Source organism: Fukomys damarensis, unplaced genomic scaffold, assembly GCF_012274545.1.
Source record: "Fukomys damarensis isolate Sample0158 unplaced genomic scaffold, DMR_v1.0_HiC HiC_scaffold_29, whole genome shotgun sequence".
Lineage (NCBI taxonomy): Eukaryota > Metazoa > Chordata > Mammalia > Rodentia > Bathyergidae > Fukomys > Fukomys damarensis.
In genome coordinates this window covers 8,866,382-8,884,033 of record NW_022900941.1, presented here as the reverse complement: position 1 = coordinate 8,884,033, position 17,652 = coordinate 8,866,382, and the positions used below count along the sequence as shown (strand labels likewise).

Here is a 17,652-nt window from a genome sequence, read left to right as displayed (position 1 = left end):
CTGTATGTCTCATAATGCCAGGATTGCTGTGTACATTTTGTCTTACTTCTCAGAGGTCAAACTGATTTTGACTAATAGATTATCGTTTTTGAAGAAATTTAACTTCATTAAATAAACTTGGAGTAAATAATATGTTTAACTCTGCCTGTGTCATGAAGGGGTGCTTCTTATTCAAACAATATATTTACTTGTCCCTCTTCCACCCTTCATCCACACAGTGGTAGGTGTGTGTGTGTGTGTGTGTGTGTGTGGAGGAAAACGCACAAGGACAAGGAGAGGAGAGAGAAGAGCTGGAGCCTGAAGGCCCCAGGCCATTCCCATGGCACCCAGTGACTTGGGGAGAGGTGGAGAGCTGGGACATGGAGCCATGGGAACCCCACACAGGGTGGATTGGCTTTTAGCACCAGTTCCTCTCCACCCCACCCACGCCTATCCCCCGGTTCTGAGAAGGGTGTTCCACTTCTTCCTTCTCATCCTGGCCTTCCTCTGGCCCGCTCTGAGGGGTGAGTGAGTGACGTTGGGAGTGGTTGGAGGCTTTTATCTTTGCTGAGAGCTTTGAAGAATCCTTCTCTGTTAGAATCTCTGGGCTAAGCCTTTTCCAAAGTGTAGAGATATCATTTCATTTCAACTTGAGTGGAAAGCAAACTGCCTCTGTCTTGTCCTTATCATCGACAGCTCTCCAACTGGGTCTTCTGTCTGTGTGTCACCACCTCGGAAAACAGGCAAGATGGCTGCGAACAAGAGCAAGGGCCAGAGCAGCCTGGCCCTGCACAAAGTGATCATGGTTGGCAGTGGAGGGGTCGGCAAGTCGGCCCTGACGCTTCAGTTCATGTATGACGAGGTAAGGCGCGCCCGTGAATGCTGCCCTGTGACTGTCTTCTCTGGCCTGTCCCTGCTTCAGCCTCGCTTCTGTGCTTCCCCACTTTGCATGGGGTGCATGAGCAAGGTCGTGTTGTGGTGGCTTTGGAGTCGCTTGCTGGGGCTTCTCACCACAGAAGCTCCGGGTTGCTGATCCTAGGTAATGACTTCAGCTGTGGTGCAGTGGCCGGGACGTGAGGTGCCTTTGCTCATGTGGTTTTCACTATCATTCTGTGAGGGAGGCGAGAGAAGCCTTTGTACAGGTGCCATAGTTTTTTAATCTTGCTTGTGTGTTGGAGGCTTGCTCCTCACCCCCAGACACTACAGGAGGTGGTGGGGTCTTTAGGAGGTGGGGCCCAGGGGAGGAAGTCAGGCCCTTGGGCACATGCTGGGGGGATATCAGGATCCTGGCCCATCCTGTATCTCTCATGTCTCGGTCACTGTGAAGTAGGCAGCTTCTTGCCCCGTGTGCTCCTGCTGTGATTGCTGCCTTGCCCACAGGCCTAAAAGCAACAGGGCTTTCCGTCCATAGACTGAAATCTCGGAAACTGTGAGCCAAAACAAACCTTTTCTTGTTACATGTTTTTATCACAAAAAGTAACCAATACAATAGGCATTTCTAAAGAACATATCAGATAGTTAGCTTTGTGACTGGTAAGTTTGGGGAGAGAAGGAAAGAGGAGCTGAGTTGTCATGAGAACCTAGCCATTCCCCAAGTGATGGATATCTAATTTGCCTGATTCTCCCATGCACAGGGCAAAGCTTGCACCATCCTTGTCCCAAATTCACATCATTTACTTAAGGTGGTTAATGTGACTGGTATTGAGCCCACTGTGACAACACAGCCTTGATTCCTGTGGCAGCCAGAGTCCCTGCTGGACAGCCACTCGCTGGACTTTGAGGCATTGTTGAGAGTGCACCTCAGGGCTTCTCCTGGGCGTGACACCCACATGGACGCATGCTGTCTGAAGTTTGCCAGAGAGATACCAGAACCTTGGTTGGCAAAGGTTACTCTGTCTCCCTTAGACTTTCCTCTGCCCCACTTCCTCTTAGGTTGAGTGCTGTTGGAGAGGCCATGGGCATTTTTGGCATCTGAGGTAAGTTGAGTTAGGGTTAGGATTAGTTGGGGAAGAATGGTGATATATATAGATATATAGATATATATATCTCCATCCTCTTTAGAGGCTGTCTTTGTTTTCTGCTACTATAACAGAATAGCTAAGAGTGGGAAATGTATAAAGAAAAGAGATTTATTTTGTCACATGGTTCTGGAAGTCCAAGAACATGGTCCTTGGCTTTAGTTGGCGGCCACATACTGCTGTGTGCATAACAGAAAGCAAGGGCAAAGATGGAGGGGACAAGGGGCCAGATGCTTTATAGCAACCTACTTGTGTGATAACCCACCTAATAGGAACTACTTTCATCCCTACAGGAGGGTGCATTCCTCTTAATCTCATTGTTTCATAAGGTTCAACCACTTCGCATCACCACAGTTAGCAGCCCAGCATGAGTTTTGGTGGGGACAAGCCACACTCACACCATAGCAGAGCTTGGCAGCTGAGAAAAGATTCCAATAGTGTAGGTGATTGAGGGGCCTCAAGATGTTAAATCCAAGAGCAGGTTTGGACGCAGAGCCCAAATCTAGGATCTGTTCTACTCAGCACCATGGCTGACGGCACAGGAGACTGGGAGTCTGGATGCTTTTTTTTTTATATGCATCTACGTATGTGTGCAGATGGCAGGAGGGGAGGGGAGGGTGCATGCAGAAGTGTTGAGAGTTTTTCTGTCTTTCCTAGCTTCTTCATAGGGAACAGAAAGCTCTGTTTGACCTTAGACTGTTTTTCCTGTGGGTGAACATATTTGAAGATCAGAAAGCAGCAGTTACTGCAGAAATGGTGAAATAAAATCAGGACAAGGAAAAAATAGAAATGAAGTGATGCATGTGTGGGGGAATCTTTAATTGATTTCCTAAAACACTGCTGTCTGGTAGAACTTTTGCATTGATGAAAATGTTCTTGTACTACTTAATCCATGTGGCTGCCATGCACTTGCATGTGGCTGATAGCTACCGCACGGGTCAAGTTAGTTCCAGGATCATCATTTTGGAGCTTGAGGAGAACCTAGAAATGATTCCCAAACACAGCTTATCATAGGATCTCCCAGGAGACCTTTTTAAAAAATCCCTTCTGAGTACCTTTTCTAGAGCTGAGAACTGGGGCTCTCTTTTTACAGCGCTCTCATGGTGCTCTTGAGGTGTGGCTGGGTACAGTAACTCCTGCCCGAGCAATCTAGTGTGGCCAGATTTCACAGAAAAGGAAACTGAGTCATAGGATATCGGCTGATTAAATCTCACGGACCATTCAGTCTCTTTGTTCCTCGCCCAGGGCTTTACTCTTAGGTTAAAATTCATTTAGTTTATATGATAGAATTTTCATAAAGATTAGACTATGGAAGGAGCCACTGTCTTTATTCCTGATGTCTTTATTCATTTCTGAATTTTGACTTTGACAATAATTAGGAGGAGCTGCTACTGTGGGGGCAACCCGACATTTTAAGCCTATTTTTGGAGTAGCATCATGGAAGATGCGTTCATCATCTTTCCGTCACTGTAACAACTTCCTGAGATAATAATTCATAAAGAGAAGGTTATTTTGACTTAACGGTTTTGGAGATTTCAGTCCATGGTCCATTGGCCACGGTGCTTTGGGGCCTCTGATGAGGCAGCACCACCAGGGTGGGAGTACGTGGCAGAGGAGAACTGCTCACCTCATGGCTGGGACACAAAAGAGAGAGGAAAGACTAGTCACACAGCCCTTCAGGAGCACACTGCCGGCAATCTGAAGGCCTCCTCCTGGCCCCAATGCATCACCCTTCCCAGCAGCTGTGTAGAGTGGGGGCCTTGCCTGTAACACCAGGCCGGGGGACACTCCAGATGTAAACTCTAGCAAGAACTTTCAACTTCTTACTGTTGCTGGGAAAGAGGGCTGGGGGATGAGGAGGCTTCAGGCTCAGCCTCCCACAAGGTCGTCTTCGACATGGCTCGGGAAGGGGTGTGAAGCGGGCCTTACACTTGTGTGTATGAGAGGAAGTTGCATGTATCTTTGCAAGTCCCGTAGAAGATGAGTGTAATTCGTGTTAACGGACAGAAACATGGGTGATTTCCTGTTTCTGCCCTGCAGAATCTGGGTTGCAGTGGAAGTTTGTAATAATATGTTTGGTTTTCACTTAGTGCAGAAGTAGGCGGGCATCTTGGGCTTTCTGACTCCCATGTCACGGGGATTGGGGACCCCTAGCTGGCCTCCCCTTCTGGAGCTCATAAGTACATAGCTGAGTGGTGGTTCTGTGGTGTGCAGAGATTTTAACTGAGAAGTGGGTTTGTTTTTTTTTTTAATTTGTATCCTTGGAAAGGAAGTTAAAAGGACAACTGTTGTGATGTGTACACAAGTTTTCACATTTTTCTTTCTGTGAACATAATTATTAGTATGAATTTAAGATAACCAAGTATTAAAATATTTTAGGATTTTTACTTTAATATTTAAAATCATTTGAATTTGCATTAATTTCCTATTGATAATATAAAGCTATTTTTAAGAGTATTATTTGAAAAGACCATTTTTCCCTGTTGATATTTTTCTGATTTTTAAATTAAAATTTTTAAAATTAGAACCTTAACATCTAATTCACATAGCCTGAAATTTCCTTTTTCTTTTTTTTTTTTTTTTCTGGTACCAGGGATTAAACTTGGGTCCTTAGGCTTGCGAGGCAGGTGCTAACGCCACGGAGCTAAATTCCCGGGCCCTGAAATTCACTTAAGTGTACAGTTCCTCTTTTGAGTGTTCATACAGATGTGCAGCATTCACCATTATCTAATTTTCATCACTCAGAAACAAACCAGCAGTTACTCCCACTCTTGTCTCTCCCTTCCTGCCATTCTCCACCCCTCCAGTCTACTTTGTATCTCAAAGGATTTGTCTGTTCCAGATAGTTCATACAAATAGGCTCATACAGTATGTGGCCTTTTTTTACTCACCATTTGGCTTCTTTTACTTACCATAATTGACAGGGTCTATCTGTGTTGAACATGCATCTTAACTTCATTTTTATTGACTGAGTAATATTCCATTGTCTGGATATACTATGTTTTGCCTGCCTGTTCATCACTTGATGGAAGTTGGGTTGTGACTGCTTTTTAGCTATTTTGAGCAAGTTGCTGTGAACGTTTATGTGCAAGTTTTTATGTATACATTTGTCTTACATCCCTCAGGTATATATTTAGGCATCCTATGCTAACTGTGTGTACGAGGAACTGCCAAACCATTTTCCATAGAAGCTGCAGCATTTCACACTCTCGTCACTTGTGTTTGAGGGTCCCAGTTCTCTGTATCCTTATCAGAGCTGTGAGCCCATCTTTTTGATTACGGCATCTTACAGGTTAGAAGTGGTCTCTCACGATTTCCGTTTCCGTCTGCATTTCCCTGATGTCGAGCATCTTTTTATATGCCTGTTGGCCGTTTATGTATCTTCGTTGGAGAATCGTCTCCCTAGATCCTTTGCTTTTATTTTTGTCCTGAGAATCGAACCCAGGGCCTCATACATGCTAAGCCTGTGCCCTACCACTGGGTACACCTAGGCTCTCTGGATTTTTTTTCCTTTGGTACCGGGGATCAAACTCAGGACCTTGAGCTTGTGATGCATGTGGCGGCACCACTGAGCTAAATCCCCGGCCCTCTCTGGATATTTTTAAACAGGGTATTCCTTTTTTTTATTGTTGAGTATTGAAAATTCTTCGTAGATTTTGGAAATATCTCTTATTAGACATGATTTACAAATACCATAGCCCATTCCCTGGGATGTCTTTTCATTTTCTTGATAGTGTCCTTTGAGGCAGGAATGCTTTCAGTTTCAGTGAAGCCAATTTGTCTGTTGCTTGTGCTTTTGATATCGTATCTATGAATCCAAACCCAAGATCATGAAGATTTATGCCTGTTATCTCCTACAAGTTTATAGTTTTAATTCTTATGTCTAGGTCCTTGGTCTATGTAGCGTTAATTTTTGTAGTAGGAAGTACGAGGTTCAGTTGTACCTGCACTATTTCACTTTTAAAAGTACATTTTTGTCATTAACTTATTTTTTTTCTGAATTCTTTGATGTTTAGCATCATTAAGATTACAGATTTTGATACATAACACAATATAAGGAAAATAGCTTTGAAATGATGTCATCATAACTAAATAATACAACCTTTGAAGGGAAGTTAAATATTGCTTTGACTTTTTTGCCTTTAATTATTTGGGATGCATTTTATCAAAATATTGTTCTAAAGTTTCATGAATTAAATTCTTTTTCTGTGTGTCTTCATTACCAGTGAGTATTCTGGTAGGCTTGTTTGCTTCAGTCTGTCTAACATCTTTCAAATTTGTTTTTGTCCTTTCAGAGTACCTTTTTGGCAAATGGATGCACGCATATAAAACTTACTTTCTATCTCCATACTTTCCTTGTGCAAATAGGGTAAACTATTACATTTTCAAGCTCTCTGTACGTAGTTATCTTCCTCACTTATTGTAGGGGCATAAAACTCCATGCGGGGGGGTCCCCGCTGCTGGGCGTTTAGGAGGTTTTTAATCTTTGGTGTTTATACTCAGTGCTGTGGTGAATTACTTTGCATGTTCCTGTGCCCGAGTTTCTGGAGATTAGATTCCTAGCAGCAGGGACAGAGGATAAGGTGCTTCTTTCATTTATCGGATGTTGACCAGGCCCTCTCAGGGGCTGTCGTCTTTTCCACTCACTGGCAGTGCACGGGAGTGTTTTCCCCAGTGTGTTGTCAGACTTTACGGGGTTTTGCCAGCTAGCTGGTGAAAATGGTATCTCAGTGTGGTTTTCTCACTGGTGGGGATGAACACCCTTGCATGTGTTTAGCATTGTTTGTATTTATTTTTACGTGAATTGCTTGTGCCCTTGCACATGTTCCCTATTTGATTGTTGATATCCACCCCCATTTCTAGGTAATCTATGTTAAAGAGATTGGCCTTTGTAATGTGGGTTCACATATTTTTTGTGTGTGTTATTTGCCTTTGTTTACAGTGTGTTGTGCCCTGCCAATGCTAGAGCAATTTTTTCTTTTTTTTAAGGTAGTCTAATTTATCAATTTTTTCTTACATGGCTTCTGGATTTTGAGTCATAGTTAAAAAGGCCTTCTCTACTTCAAGGTAATAAAAGGATTTCAACCATGTTTTCTTCTAGTACTTGATTGGTATTATTTTCAATGTTTAATTTTTTATCCATTTGTATTTTTTCATATGTAATATTTATTAATGCATACTAATTTTATAAAACATCAGGTTTCACCGGTGTTTTCATACATGTAACATGCTCTGGGCACATCCATTCCATTTGGATTTTTATCATATTGTAGTTATGTAAGTGCCTTATGCCAAATTACTTCTCGGATGATTTTTTTTATGTTTGTTATGTTTCTGAATAAGAGCTCCTCTGCTCTCCTGTGTCACCTTTTTTCAGTGTCGTATTATGATTTTATACTGTACTGACAATAATATTGCCAAGCATTCTGCTCTGTGCTTGTTTTTCTTATCTGTAAAGTGGGGATATCTGTTCCTGTTGTTTAAAGACAAAATAAAAAAGGGTAGAACAAAGAGCTAGAAAGAAGTGGAGTGTTATATAAATTACTATTTTTTTCTTTTATGAAAAAGTAAAACAAAATTTTCTAACAAATAGTAAGAGAATAACACTTAATACACCGTGTATCATTATCTTGAAAGTAATTACTCGTGTTATTTTATAGTGACTTATGCTTAGTATGGTAGTTGTCAGCACTCAATGAAGACTTAGTTGATTATATGCAAAGTACCTATATATCAAGTTTTATTTATTTGGACAGATTTTTTTTTCCTTTTAAAATTTTGATAATTACTGATGATTTGTTCCCCCAGTTTGTAGAAGACTATGAACCTACCAAAGCTGACAGTTACAGAAAGAAAGTGGTTCTTGATGGCGAAGAAGTCCAGATCGATATTCTGGACACAGCTGGACAAGAAGACTATGCGGCCATTCGAGACAACTACTTCCGGAGTGGGGAAGGGTTTCTGCTTGTGTTCTCGATCACGGAACACGAATCCTTCACGGCAACTGCCGAGTTCAGGTGTGTTGACCTGAAATGTCCATGGCCCTTGCTCCTCCTTCCTGCCACACACCAGGAATCCGGGGCTGAGCATAGTGGTAGAAGGTTGAGCTTGTTATTAGGAAGAATTCTGTTTATAGAGTTTCTGGGACTTTCTGCATCTTGAGACATGATAGTGTCTCATTATAATTTTTTATGACTTCTCTGTTTCAGGATTGGTGTATGTAAATTATCTTAAGACTTTTATCTCTAAAAGAGGGCACAGCTGTTCTTTACACCCAAGAGCCTGTTATCTGTTTGTGTAAATTGGAGGCTTGGACTGACATGATTTAACTGTTCTTCATTTTTTTCTTTAAATTTTACCAAAACCCAATTTTGATCTACTTTATTGATGAGACACTGGCAGAGAATGAGCAGTGTGAGCCAGAAGGACCGCTTGCCGCTGCTGGGAGGACTCTGAGCACAGTGGAGGGGACAGACCTAGTTCGAATCCCCCAGCCACTCACCAGCTTTGTAACCATGGACAAGGCTCCTTAGTATCAGAGGTTCTGTTTCTTTCTCTGGAAGTGTACTTGTCAGTTGAGAAATGAGACGTAGTGATGCATTTGCTTGTGAATTGCATGGGGGCAGGAATGAGGAAACCCTTCATCCTGTCTCCCTGTCTCCGCCCTCCTTTGTACCAGGTGGCACCTGGTACCTACGTATAGTGGGTGGGCTCTTCATGGTGCATTTTAAAATATGGCATTTAAAGATACTTTACATTTCCTTTTTAATTTTTAAACAAAAAGCCTTTGGGCATAATTCTATCTTCTTTAACTTTTTTAAACTACACACCTTTTCCATTTTTTTTTTTATTGAGTTGTCAGCACTCAATGAAGACTTAGTTGATTATATGCAAAGTACCTATATATCAAGTTTTATTTATTTGGACAGATTTTTTTTTCCTTTTAAAATTTTGATAATTACTGATGATTTGTTCCCCCAGTTTGTAGAAGACTATGAACCTACCAAAGCTGACAGTTACAGAAAGAAAGTGGTTCTTGATGGCGAAGAAGTCCAGATCGATATTCTGGACACAGCTGGACAAGAAGACTATGCGGCCATTCGAGACAACTACTTCCGGAGTGGGGAAGGGTTTCTGCTTGTGTTCTCGATCACGGAACACGAATCCTTCACGGCAACTGCCGAGTTCAGGTGTGTTGACCTGAAATGTCCATGGCCCTTGCTCCTCCTTCCTGCCACACACCAGGAATCCGGGGCTGAGCATAGTGGTAGAAGGTTGAGCTTGTTATTAGGAAGAATTCTGTTTATAGAGTTTCTGGGACTTTCTGCATCTTGAGACATGATAGTGTCTCATTATAATTTTTTATGACTTCTCTGTTTCAGGATTGGTGTATGTAAATTATCTTAAGACTTTTATCTCTAAAAGAGGGCACAGCTGTTCTTTACACCCAAGAGCCTGTTATCTGTTTGTGTAAATTGGAGGCTTGGACTGACATGATTTAACTGTTCTTCATTTTTTTCTTTAAATTTTACCAAAACCCAATTTTGATCTACTTTATTGATGAGACACTGGCAGAGAATGAGCAGTGTGAGCCAGAAGGACCGCTTGCCGCTGCTGGGAGGACTCTGAGCACAGTGGAGGGGACAGACCTAGTTCGAATCCCCCAGCCACTCACCAGCTTTGTAACCATGGACAAGGCTCCTTAGTATCAGAGGTTCTGTTTCTTTCTCTGGAAGTGTACTTGTCAGTTGAGAAATGAGACGTAGTGATGCATTTGCTTGTGAATTGCATGGGGGCAGGAATGAGGAAACCCTTCATCCTGTCTCCCTGTCTCCGCCCTCCTTTGTACCAGGTGGCACCTGGTACCTACGTATAGTGGGTGGGCTCTTCATGGTGCATTTTAAAATATGGCATTTAAAGATACTTTACATTTCCTTTTTAATTTTTAAACAAAAAGCCTTTGGGCATAATTCTATCTTCTTTAACTTTTTTAAACTACACACCTTTTCCATTTTTTTTTTTTTTTGAGTTTTTTGGTACATTTAGGGATACAGTACAGTTACATTCATTGTTGGGATCATGTACCTTTACATGGCAAGTGTTGATTCTCATTTTTTTTCCCCTTTTCCATTTTTATTATACAGTTGTATTTTTTTCATGTACCTTCCTTATAAACAAACATTTATGTAGGTCAACTTTCTCTTGCTGTGATAAAATTCCTGAGATAAAGAAAAGGAAGAGAGTGTATTTTGGCTCATAGGTTTGGAGGTTTTGGGCCTGTGCTGAGGCAAGCAGAGGAAATCTCACCTCCTTGCATCCAGGAAGTAGAGAGAGGGAGGGAGGGAGGGAGACAGAGAGGGATGGTAGAAGCTCCACTGTCCCCTTTAAGGCCATACCCCCAGTGACCTCACTTCCTCCCACTGCGTCCCATCTCCTAAAACTTCTACCACCTCCAGTAGTGCCAGAGGCTGGGGACCAAGCTTTGAACACATGGGCCTTTGGGGGACATCTAAGATGCCAACTATAACTAACCACATCTACCCGACATTTTAAGAACCAGAACTAGAGTCTAACAGGGCACTAATGAGGAAAACAGCTAAATAAAAAAACAGTCATTTTGGGGCCAGGGATTTAGGTCAGTGGTTCTACCTCCTGCCTTGCAAGTGCTAGGACTGGAGTTCGATCCCCGGTACCAAAAAAAAAAAAAAGTCATTTTGGCACGTTTTGGTCAGAAAGTAAGGTGACCAACCAAAGGTGAAAAGAGGAGGCTAAATATCCTCCCACAATTTGGAAGGAGGCATCCGTGAGCAAGGGAGGCCTCCAGGAGTGAGTGAATTCAGATAACGCAGCAGAGAGAGTGCAGGGTGCTAAGGTGTGACTTTTTTTTTTGCTTCAAAGAGTTGAATGTTCAGTGGGGACTTTTCTGCTTCTGCATTCCCTGCATTTTGTGAAGACCTACCTTGATACTTATAGGATAACATTTCACAATAACAACAATATTCAAAAGTGTTTCCACATAGTAAGTACAAAAAAGCAAATAGATACTTGAAGGTAACCCACAAGTAGCCTTGTAATACTCTACATTTGAAAGGGGGTCAAAGAGAACTACACTGTGTGTTAGAATGGCTAGAAGAGTAGAACTCGTGAGAATTCTTATGAACTTTTAGGCTTTTCAAATACTCCTAGAGGTTTCAGTATTTGAATATAGCCCACATTTAATTTTGTTTGTGTCTACACGACCCTGTTTTGTTATGACCTTGAGGATAAAACAGCACAGAGGCCCATCACGACCCTCATTTTCTTCCCTCCCGAGCCTTTTGATTTCTTACTTCTCCAAGACTCAACAAGATGGGAAGTGCCAGTCAGTGGCAGGGTCCTCTCCAGAGGAGGGACACTGCCCGGTCCTGCCCTCCGCTTCACCACATGCTTGTGGGGAGCATTTGTGGGTTCTGAGAGTCAGCGAGTGTCACCTCATCTTGGAAGGGCGTTTTGGTGGTTATATTGGAAGAAGGGTCCTTAGATGAAAAAGGACAGATGAATCCCTAAAACAAAAAAGAAAGAGAAGTTAATACTTCTGGCTTGAACTCTGGGCATTGAGGTGTAAGCCCCGGGACTGCCCATGTTTCTCTTGTCTGTGAAAACAGAAGAATGGAGGTAGATTTTCTGAAGCCTGCTGGCTAAACCCAGTCTCTTCACTTTATACCTGTTAGTTAGTGGTATCTGAAAATATTTGATATATGGTAGTTAAATTGACTATATGGAAACTTTTAGAAATGTTTTTACTATAAAACGCTACCTTGTGTGCTATGAATATCTATACAGATTTTTACAAAATCCAATTTCTAATGGAACTCTGTTTGGAATGTAGAAGTAGGACTGTCCCCACTGCCCAGCTGGTGGTTCATGCCTGTAATCCCAGCACTTAGGAGGCTGAGGCAGGTAGATCACCTCTTTGTGAGGCCAGCCTGGGCTACATAGTGAGCTCAAGGCCAGTTTGAATTGCATGAGACCCTGTCTCAAAAAAAAGAAAACAGGGCCAGGGATTTAGCTCAGTGGTTCTGCCACCTGCCTTGCAGGCACAAGGTCCCGAGTTTGATCCCTGGTATGGAAAAAAAAAAAGAAAAACAAAGGAATGTCTCCAATCGATCAAAATAATGTAAATGGAATATTTTTATTTCCTTATTTGGTTTTGATTAATACTTTAGGTAGCTGATTTTTCTTTTTTTTTTTTGTGGTACCGGGGATTGAACTCAGGTCCTTGCGCTTGCAAGGCAGGCCACCGAACCGCTGAGCTAAATCCCCGGCCCGCTGATTATTTTTATTAGAGATAAAATTTAGTGTGCCAGAGATAATGGTTTTTCTAAGAGATGTTTTTGAAATTCTTTTCCATACGCCTTAGAGTGTTTTTCACATTCTTCTCTTTAAAGTAGAAACAGTATGCATTGGAATATGAGTACGGCCTGACATTCTGTCCCCATCCTGCTGGCTGAAACATTTACTGTGTCTGACTGTTGTCTAAATGCTCAGTGTTGTGTCTTATGTGTGGTGGATACAGCTGGCCCTCCTGGGTCTGCAGGTTCCACATTCTTGGAGCGAAACTGTAGTCAAGCCTGTGATGGTTGTATTTGTATGAACACATACAGACTTCTTTTCCTCTCAGTTATTCCTTAAACAATGTAGTGTGATGACTATTGTGAGATGTTTCCCTGGATGAGGTTTTGTAAGTACTCTAGAGATGACTTCAAGTGCACAGGAGGATGTGCGTCAGTTATGTGCAAACCCCATGCCGTTTGATGTAAGACACTTGGACACCTGTGTATTTTGGTATCTGCACAAGTCCTAAAACTGGTGGCCTTTAGAGCCCTAGGTACAACTACACATAACAGATCTAATCGAAACAAGACCTTCCACAAACTGATACTTACTGCTTGGGATTTCTTTGGGTGTTCCTGTTTTACTCCACTGTATAATCTATTGCACTGAATAAAAAATAAGTAAAAGAGCAAAAATGCCCTGGTAATTGTGACCATCTAAACTGATTTCAAGATCCACTATCAGGCTACCTCCCATATGGAGAACACTAGATTATACAGCTTTTACAGTCACAGAATTTGTTTTTCTTCAGGGGAGTTTTTAAGCATTTGTTGAAGTACTTTTAGCATTTTTGGGGGGTGGGGTACTGGGGATCGAACTTGGGCCCTTGTGCTCGCGAGGCAGGTGGTGGAACCACTGAGCCTGACTTTTAGCTTTTTTTAACCTCCGAATTTCATAGGTTCTCCTCCCTCTTTTAAGTGTTACCATAAATTGGGGACCCTGTTGGCCTGCAGACTCCTGGATTCCTGCCCATAGGACTGTGGCCCCAGAATCTGTACTTACGGAGTGTGCCCAGAGGACTGAGCATGAGACTAGGGCACCACTTGCCAAGCTCTGGCTGCCCCTGTTGAGTGCACCCTAGGAGCATGCTCTGAAGGGACAATCCCTTCTTCTGCCTTAGGAAATTTATTTGAGATGGGTTAAGGAGACTGAAGTTCTTATTCTGGCTTTCTTTGTGGCTATATTTTTGGTGTAACACCTGCAGGGAACAGATCCTCCGAGTGAAGGCTGAAGAGGATAAAATTCCATTGCTCGTCGTGGGAAACAAGTCTGACTTGGAGGAGCGGAGGCAGGTACCCGTTGAGGAGGCCAGAAGCAAAGCAGAAGAGTGGGGTGTGCAGTACGTGGAGACATCGGCCAAGACTCGGGCCAATGTGGACAAGGTAGCTTCCCTCTCTGGGTGTGACTTGGACAGACTTTGGATGGAGGAGAGCAGAGCAATTTCACCAGTTTGGTTTTGGAGGAACCATGTATGGGATGTAGGCAAGGAGTCTGGTTTCTGCAGGTGTCTCGGCCATTACAATGAAAAGTATCAGATGGGTCTGACACTGTATTTAAAGCAGCCCATAGGGTCCCTTCCCTTTGCCATTAGGCTTGGTTAGTGGATGCACATTTTTGGCACAGTGCTTGGGAAGTGTGGCAGGATGAGGCCATTGGTTTGTGAAGCCAGCTGGAAGGGGAATGACCCTCTCTCTTCTCCACAGCTTGCCACTGGATGGTGCGGGCAGAGCTGGCTCTGTCAGACTGCTGCTTACCTGGCCTGGAAAGGAACGGGCCATTTTTTGATTTTGCTTCTGTTGAATTATCTAAAGCAAAAGGTGAAAGATGTATTCTTTGCACCTGACTGTCCACTGCCAGAGCCAGGCGTTGCCTTTACCATTTAACCTCCAATTAGAAGATGCTTTCAGGAATTGAGTCTCTGGGATCTTTGTCTTTCTTATCCCATCCTGAGATCACGTCCTCAGACTTCTGAAGCTGCCACAAGTGACCATAACCACAATGAACATTGACAGCTTGAAAATCTTACCAGGGATGGCTATTATTAGACTTTTTTTTCTCTTTCTTTTAAATTAAAGTTCAAGGTGGTTTCCACACAGCTAAAATGAGCACCTGAAAGGTGAGGCTTCCTCTCCTGCCTTCACCTTGTGTACTGGCACTTGCTTCGTGATCCGCACTCCTGTACGGTCCAAGCACATAGGGTGCGGCAGCCAAGGAGGTCTGTGTGCTTCATGCTCTATGTTGGCGGCAGCATCCAAATTTCCAGGTCCCTTTTTCTGTTTCTGTCTTGGGGAGAAATAATTTCCCTTTGCTTTTTAGCTGATGGGGAGAAATTTTTAATTGAGCTTTCCCGTATCTGGAGGTGATGCTAGAGAGAGAGTGGGGTGGGAGTTGGCCAGGAGCACCTCACTGCAGCTCGCACCAGCGTCCACAGCTCACGTCTGTTGTAGGTCACAGGGTCAGGCATGTTCCTTTGCCAGCTGCCTCTTCTCTGTGCTGCTGTCTCCACTCTTGTGTGGATTCTTGTGCCATTCAAAAATGGTTATCAGATTATGTCCTGTGGGAAACACACAGGAAATCCAGACAAATGTTTTTTTTTTTACAAATCAGAGAAACTTTCTCAGCACGGGACTGCTGCCGTGTGTTTTTGATGGCCAGGATGGCAGGCGGAGGGAGCTGTCACAGTTGTCACCTCCTCCACTGGACCAGCTTGACCTGCCGAACAGGAACCAGCAGAAACTTATGACTAGCAGCATTGTATTCACTGGTAAATAGTTTCCAAGAAAGAATGTTGCTGATAAGATCAGCTGATGAACACGCTTGTCATAATTTTGAGTAGGGTGCACTCCATTCCTCTCCTCCTGCTTACATTTTTAGGGTGGAAGGAAAAACTTGTAGCATTTCAAGCTGCTCACTGATGCTTATGTGGCCTTGTTCTTTCCTGAGAGCTTGGCAGAAAGGGGTGTTTAGGTCAGCCCAAGCCGGCTTGAGGGTCTTTTTTCTTTGCCTGGGCTTGTCCTTAATGCACAGGGAGTCCCACATTCCAGAAGAACGATCTTGCGTTTCACCAAGAAGAAAATCTGAAAATAAAAGATAGGAAGTGGTAGTTTTGTGTGGCTGTTCAGAGATAAAAGCATGTGCTCCCTGTCACTTTCTATCTCCCTGGTTCTCTGTGAGAAGTCTCAGCCTGCTTTCTGTAGGAGGCGTATTTTGTCTGCTTGGCTATAATCAGGCCTCTGGCAGAGTTGCTCGTAGTAGTGGGCAAAACCCAAACCATTGTGACAAATGATAACCTTTATTTAAATAACACTCTGACATTTAGAGGCCAGGTCTCATCACTTCTTGATACAGTGCCTGTCAGCTAACGTGGTGAGGACCTGAAAGCCAGGATCTGGGTGTCTTGGGGAGGTTACCGTGACATGGGATCTTGCTTCTCCCCTGGGTGCATAGAGCAGGAGCTGCCCGCCGGCTCCTCTCCACCGCCTTCCCAGGTTTGCTGGTAACTGAGTCTCCCTGGGAAGTGTCACTGCTGTCCCAGCCCCTGTGGGGTCTCTCCCACAAGGACTAAGTGAGATGTAGTTATGTAATTAAGCACCCAAGCATAGGTACTAGAATCATTCTTTCCCTTTTGTGGTGGTTGGAAATGTTAGAAGGTCTGATTCCCATTGCCACTCTTAATGTTTGTAAATTTCACAGTTATATTAGATCTGTTCTTGGCAAAAACATAATTTTACTCTTCATCATACTTGAAAGATCGTATCATTTTGAGATGAGCTGTAGAAAGGTAATAACACTGTGATCCTGTTCTTGCTAACCTAACCATTGTGTGGTGTGAGCCGCGATGTTTGCATTGTAGGATTAGAATGTTTTTTGTGCTGGAGATGTAGCTCAGGGGTAGAGCACTGGCCCGGCATGGGTGAGGCTCTGGGTTCTATCCCTAGTGCCACTAAAAAATGCTTTTGAGATTATCTGTATTTGCTCTAGACCCTGTTTTTGACAGTGAACGGCTTACAAAAATAAGTTTGATGTTCTCTGCTGTAAAAGTGCAACTACATACCCTGCTCATTTGTTTCACTAAATCGCTGAGTGGGTTTTTCCTGTTCTTTCTTTCCCTGCTCCCAGGTGTTCTTTGACCTAATGAGAGAAATCAGAGCAAAGAAGGTGTCAGAAAACAAAGACAAGAATGGCAAGAAAAGCAGCAAGAATAAGAAGAGCTTTAAAGAAAGATGCTGCTTGCTGTGAAGACCAAGCTGGTGGCGGAAACCCATTGCTCTGAGGACCTGGGGCTGTGCTTGACCTCTAGTTGTTACTTCTGCTCTCCCCAACCTGTTCACCTGCACTTCTGTAAATGGGGAGAACACTTGTGAATCAGTGGCTGGCAGAGGAAGTAAGCCCTTGTCCACACAGTGGACTGGCTGCTTTGTCAGAGCGCAGAGGTTCTGCTCTCCCTTCCTCCTTCCCTCCCTCCAGGCGGTTTAGGTATAATGCACTGTAGGTAGGAGACAGACAAGTCTGGATTTTTAAAAAGTATTGCAATAATATCTTATTTTCCTCTAGTTTTATAACTCTATCTTGTTTTGCAATAAAGTTGTCTTTTTAATAGGTTTTAGGACTGTCTAACTCTTATCAATTTAACAGTAGTACTCAGAAAAATCCAGCAAACTCTAGTGATACTTGACAAAACCCAACATTTTTTAGATAAGTTTTTTGACAGCTCCCTGTGAATCTGAAGCATAGCTAGGAAAACGAACTTGAATTAGGCCACGTAGGTCAACACCAGGATCTTAAATCTTCCTTATATATATGAAACATGGAAGCTGTAAGTTATTTTCTTCACATTTAGATATTGGCCAGTCAGTCTACATTGGCTGTTTTCCTCCTCAGCCTCCTGATGTTGTGTAGGAAATGATTTTGGGGTGGTGGACTAAGTGAAGACACAAGAGGAGTATACTTTACAGATGACACACTGTTGTAATCAGGTCCTTGTGAAGCCCTCTCCTACCTGCTGGCCGCCTGGCGCGGCCCCTCTTCACCTAACCACAGCCCTGCCCTGATCCACGGAGCTGCTTGCAGAGGTCCCGTGAATTGCCCCTTCTTTTGCTCAGTGTTGGATGAATCTTCTGGAAAATGTGATGACTCAAAATTGTATCCTAAAACCATGAAGCCAGAGCCTGTGCCCAACCTGCTACCTCTCATAGAGTTGCTCAGAAATTCTGTTTTCAGTTAGAAGTGGGGAAAGATAAGCCACTGCCCCATTACCAGGGAATTGGCTGCTGTTTCTCAT

The 17,652-nt window shown here is 43.2% G+C and overlaps 1 protein-coding gene across 2 annotated transcripts; it reads left to right on the top strand.

The window, feature by feature from the left end:
• The first annotated feature begins 675 nt into the window (after nt 1–675).
• Ralb (RAS like proto-oncogene B) lies at nt 676–17,161 on the top strand. Of its 2 annotated transcripts, XM_010632277.1 has the most exons (4): nt 676–841; nt 7,806–8,014; nt 13,576–13,753; nt 16,491–17,161. In XM_010632277.1, the coding sequence occupies exons 1-4, from the start codon at nt 728–730 to the stop codon at nt 16,608–16,610; spliced, it is 621 nt and encodes a 206-aa protein (XP_010630579.1). In that variant the 5' UTR covers nt 676–727; the 3' UTR covers nt 16,611–17,161. The 2 variants fall into 2 exon arrangements, with proteins under 2 accessions (XP_010630579.1, XP_010630578.1); XM_010632276.2 differs by lacking the exons at nt 676–841; nt 7,806–8,014 and adding an exon at nt 8,877–9,187.
• Nucleotides 17,162–17,652: the final 491 nt, after the last annotated feature.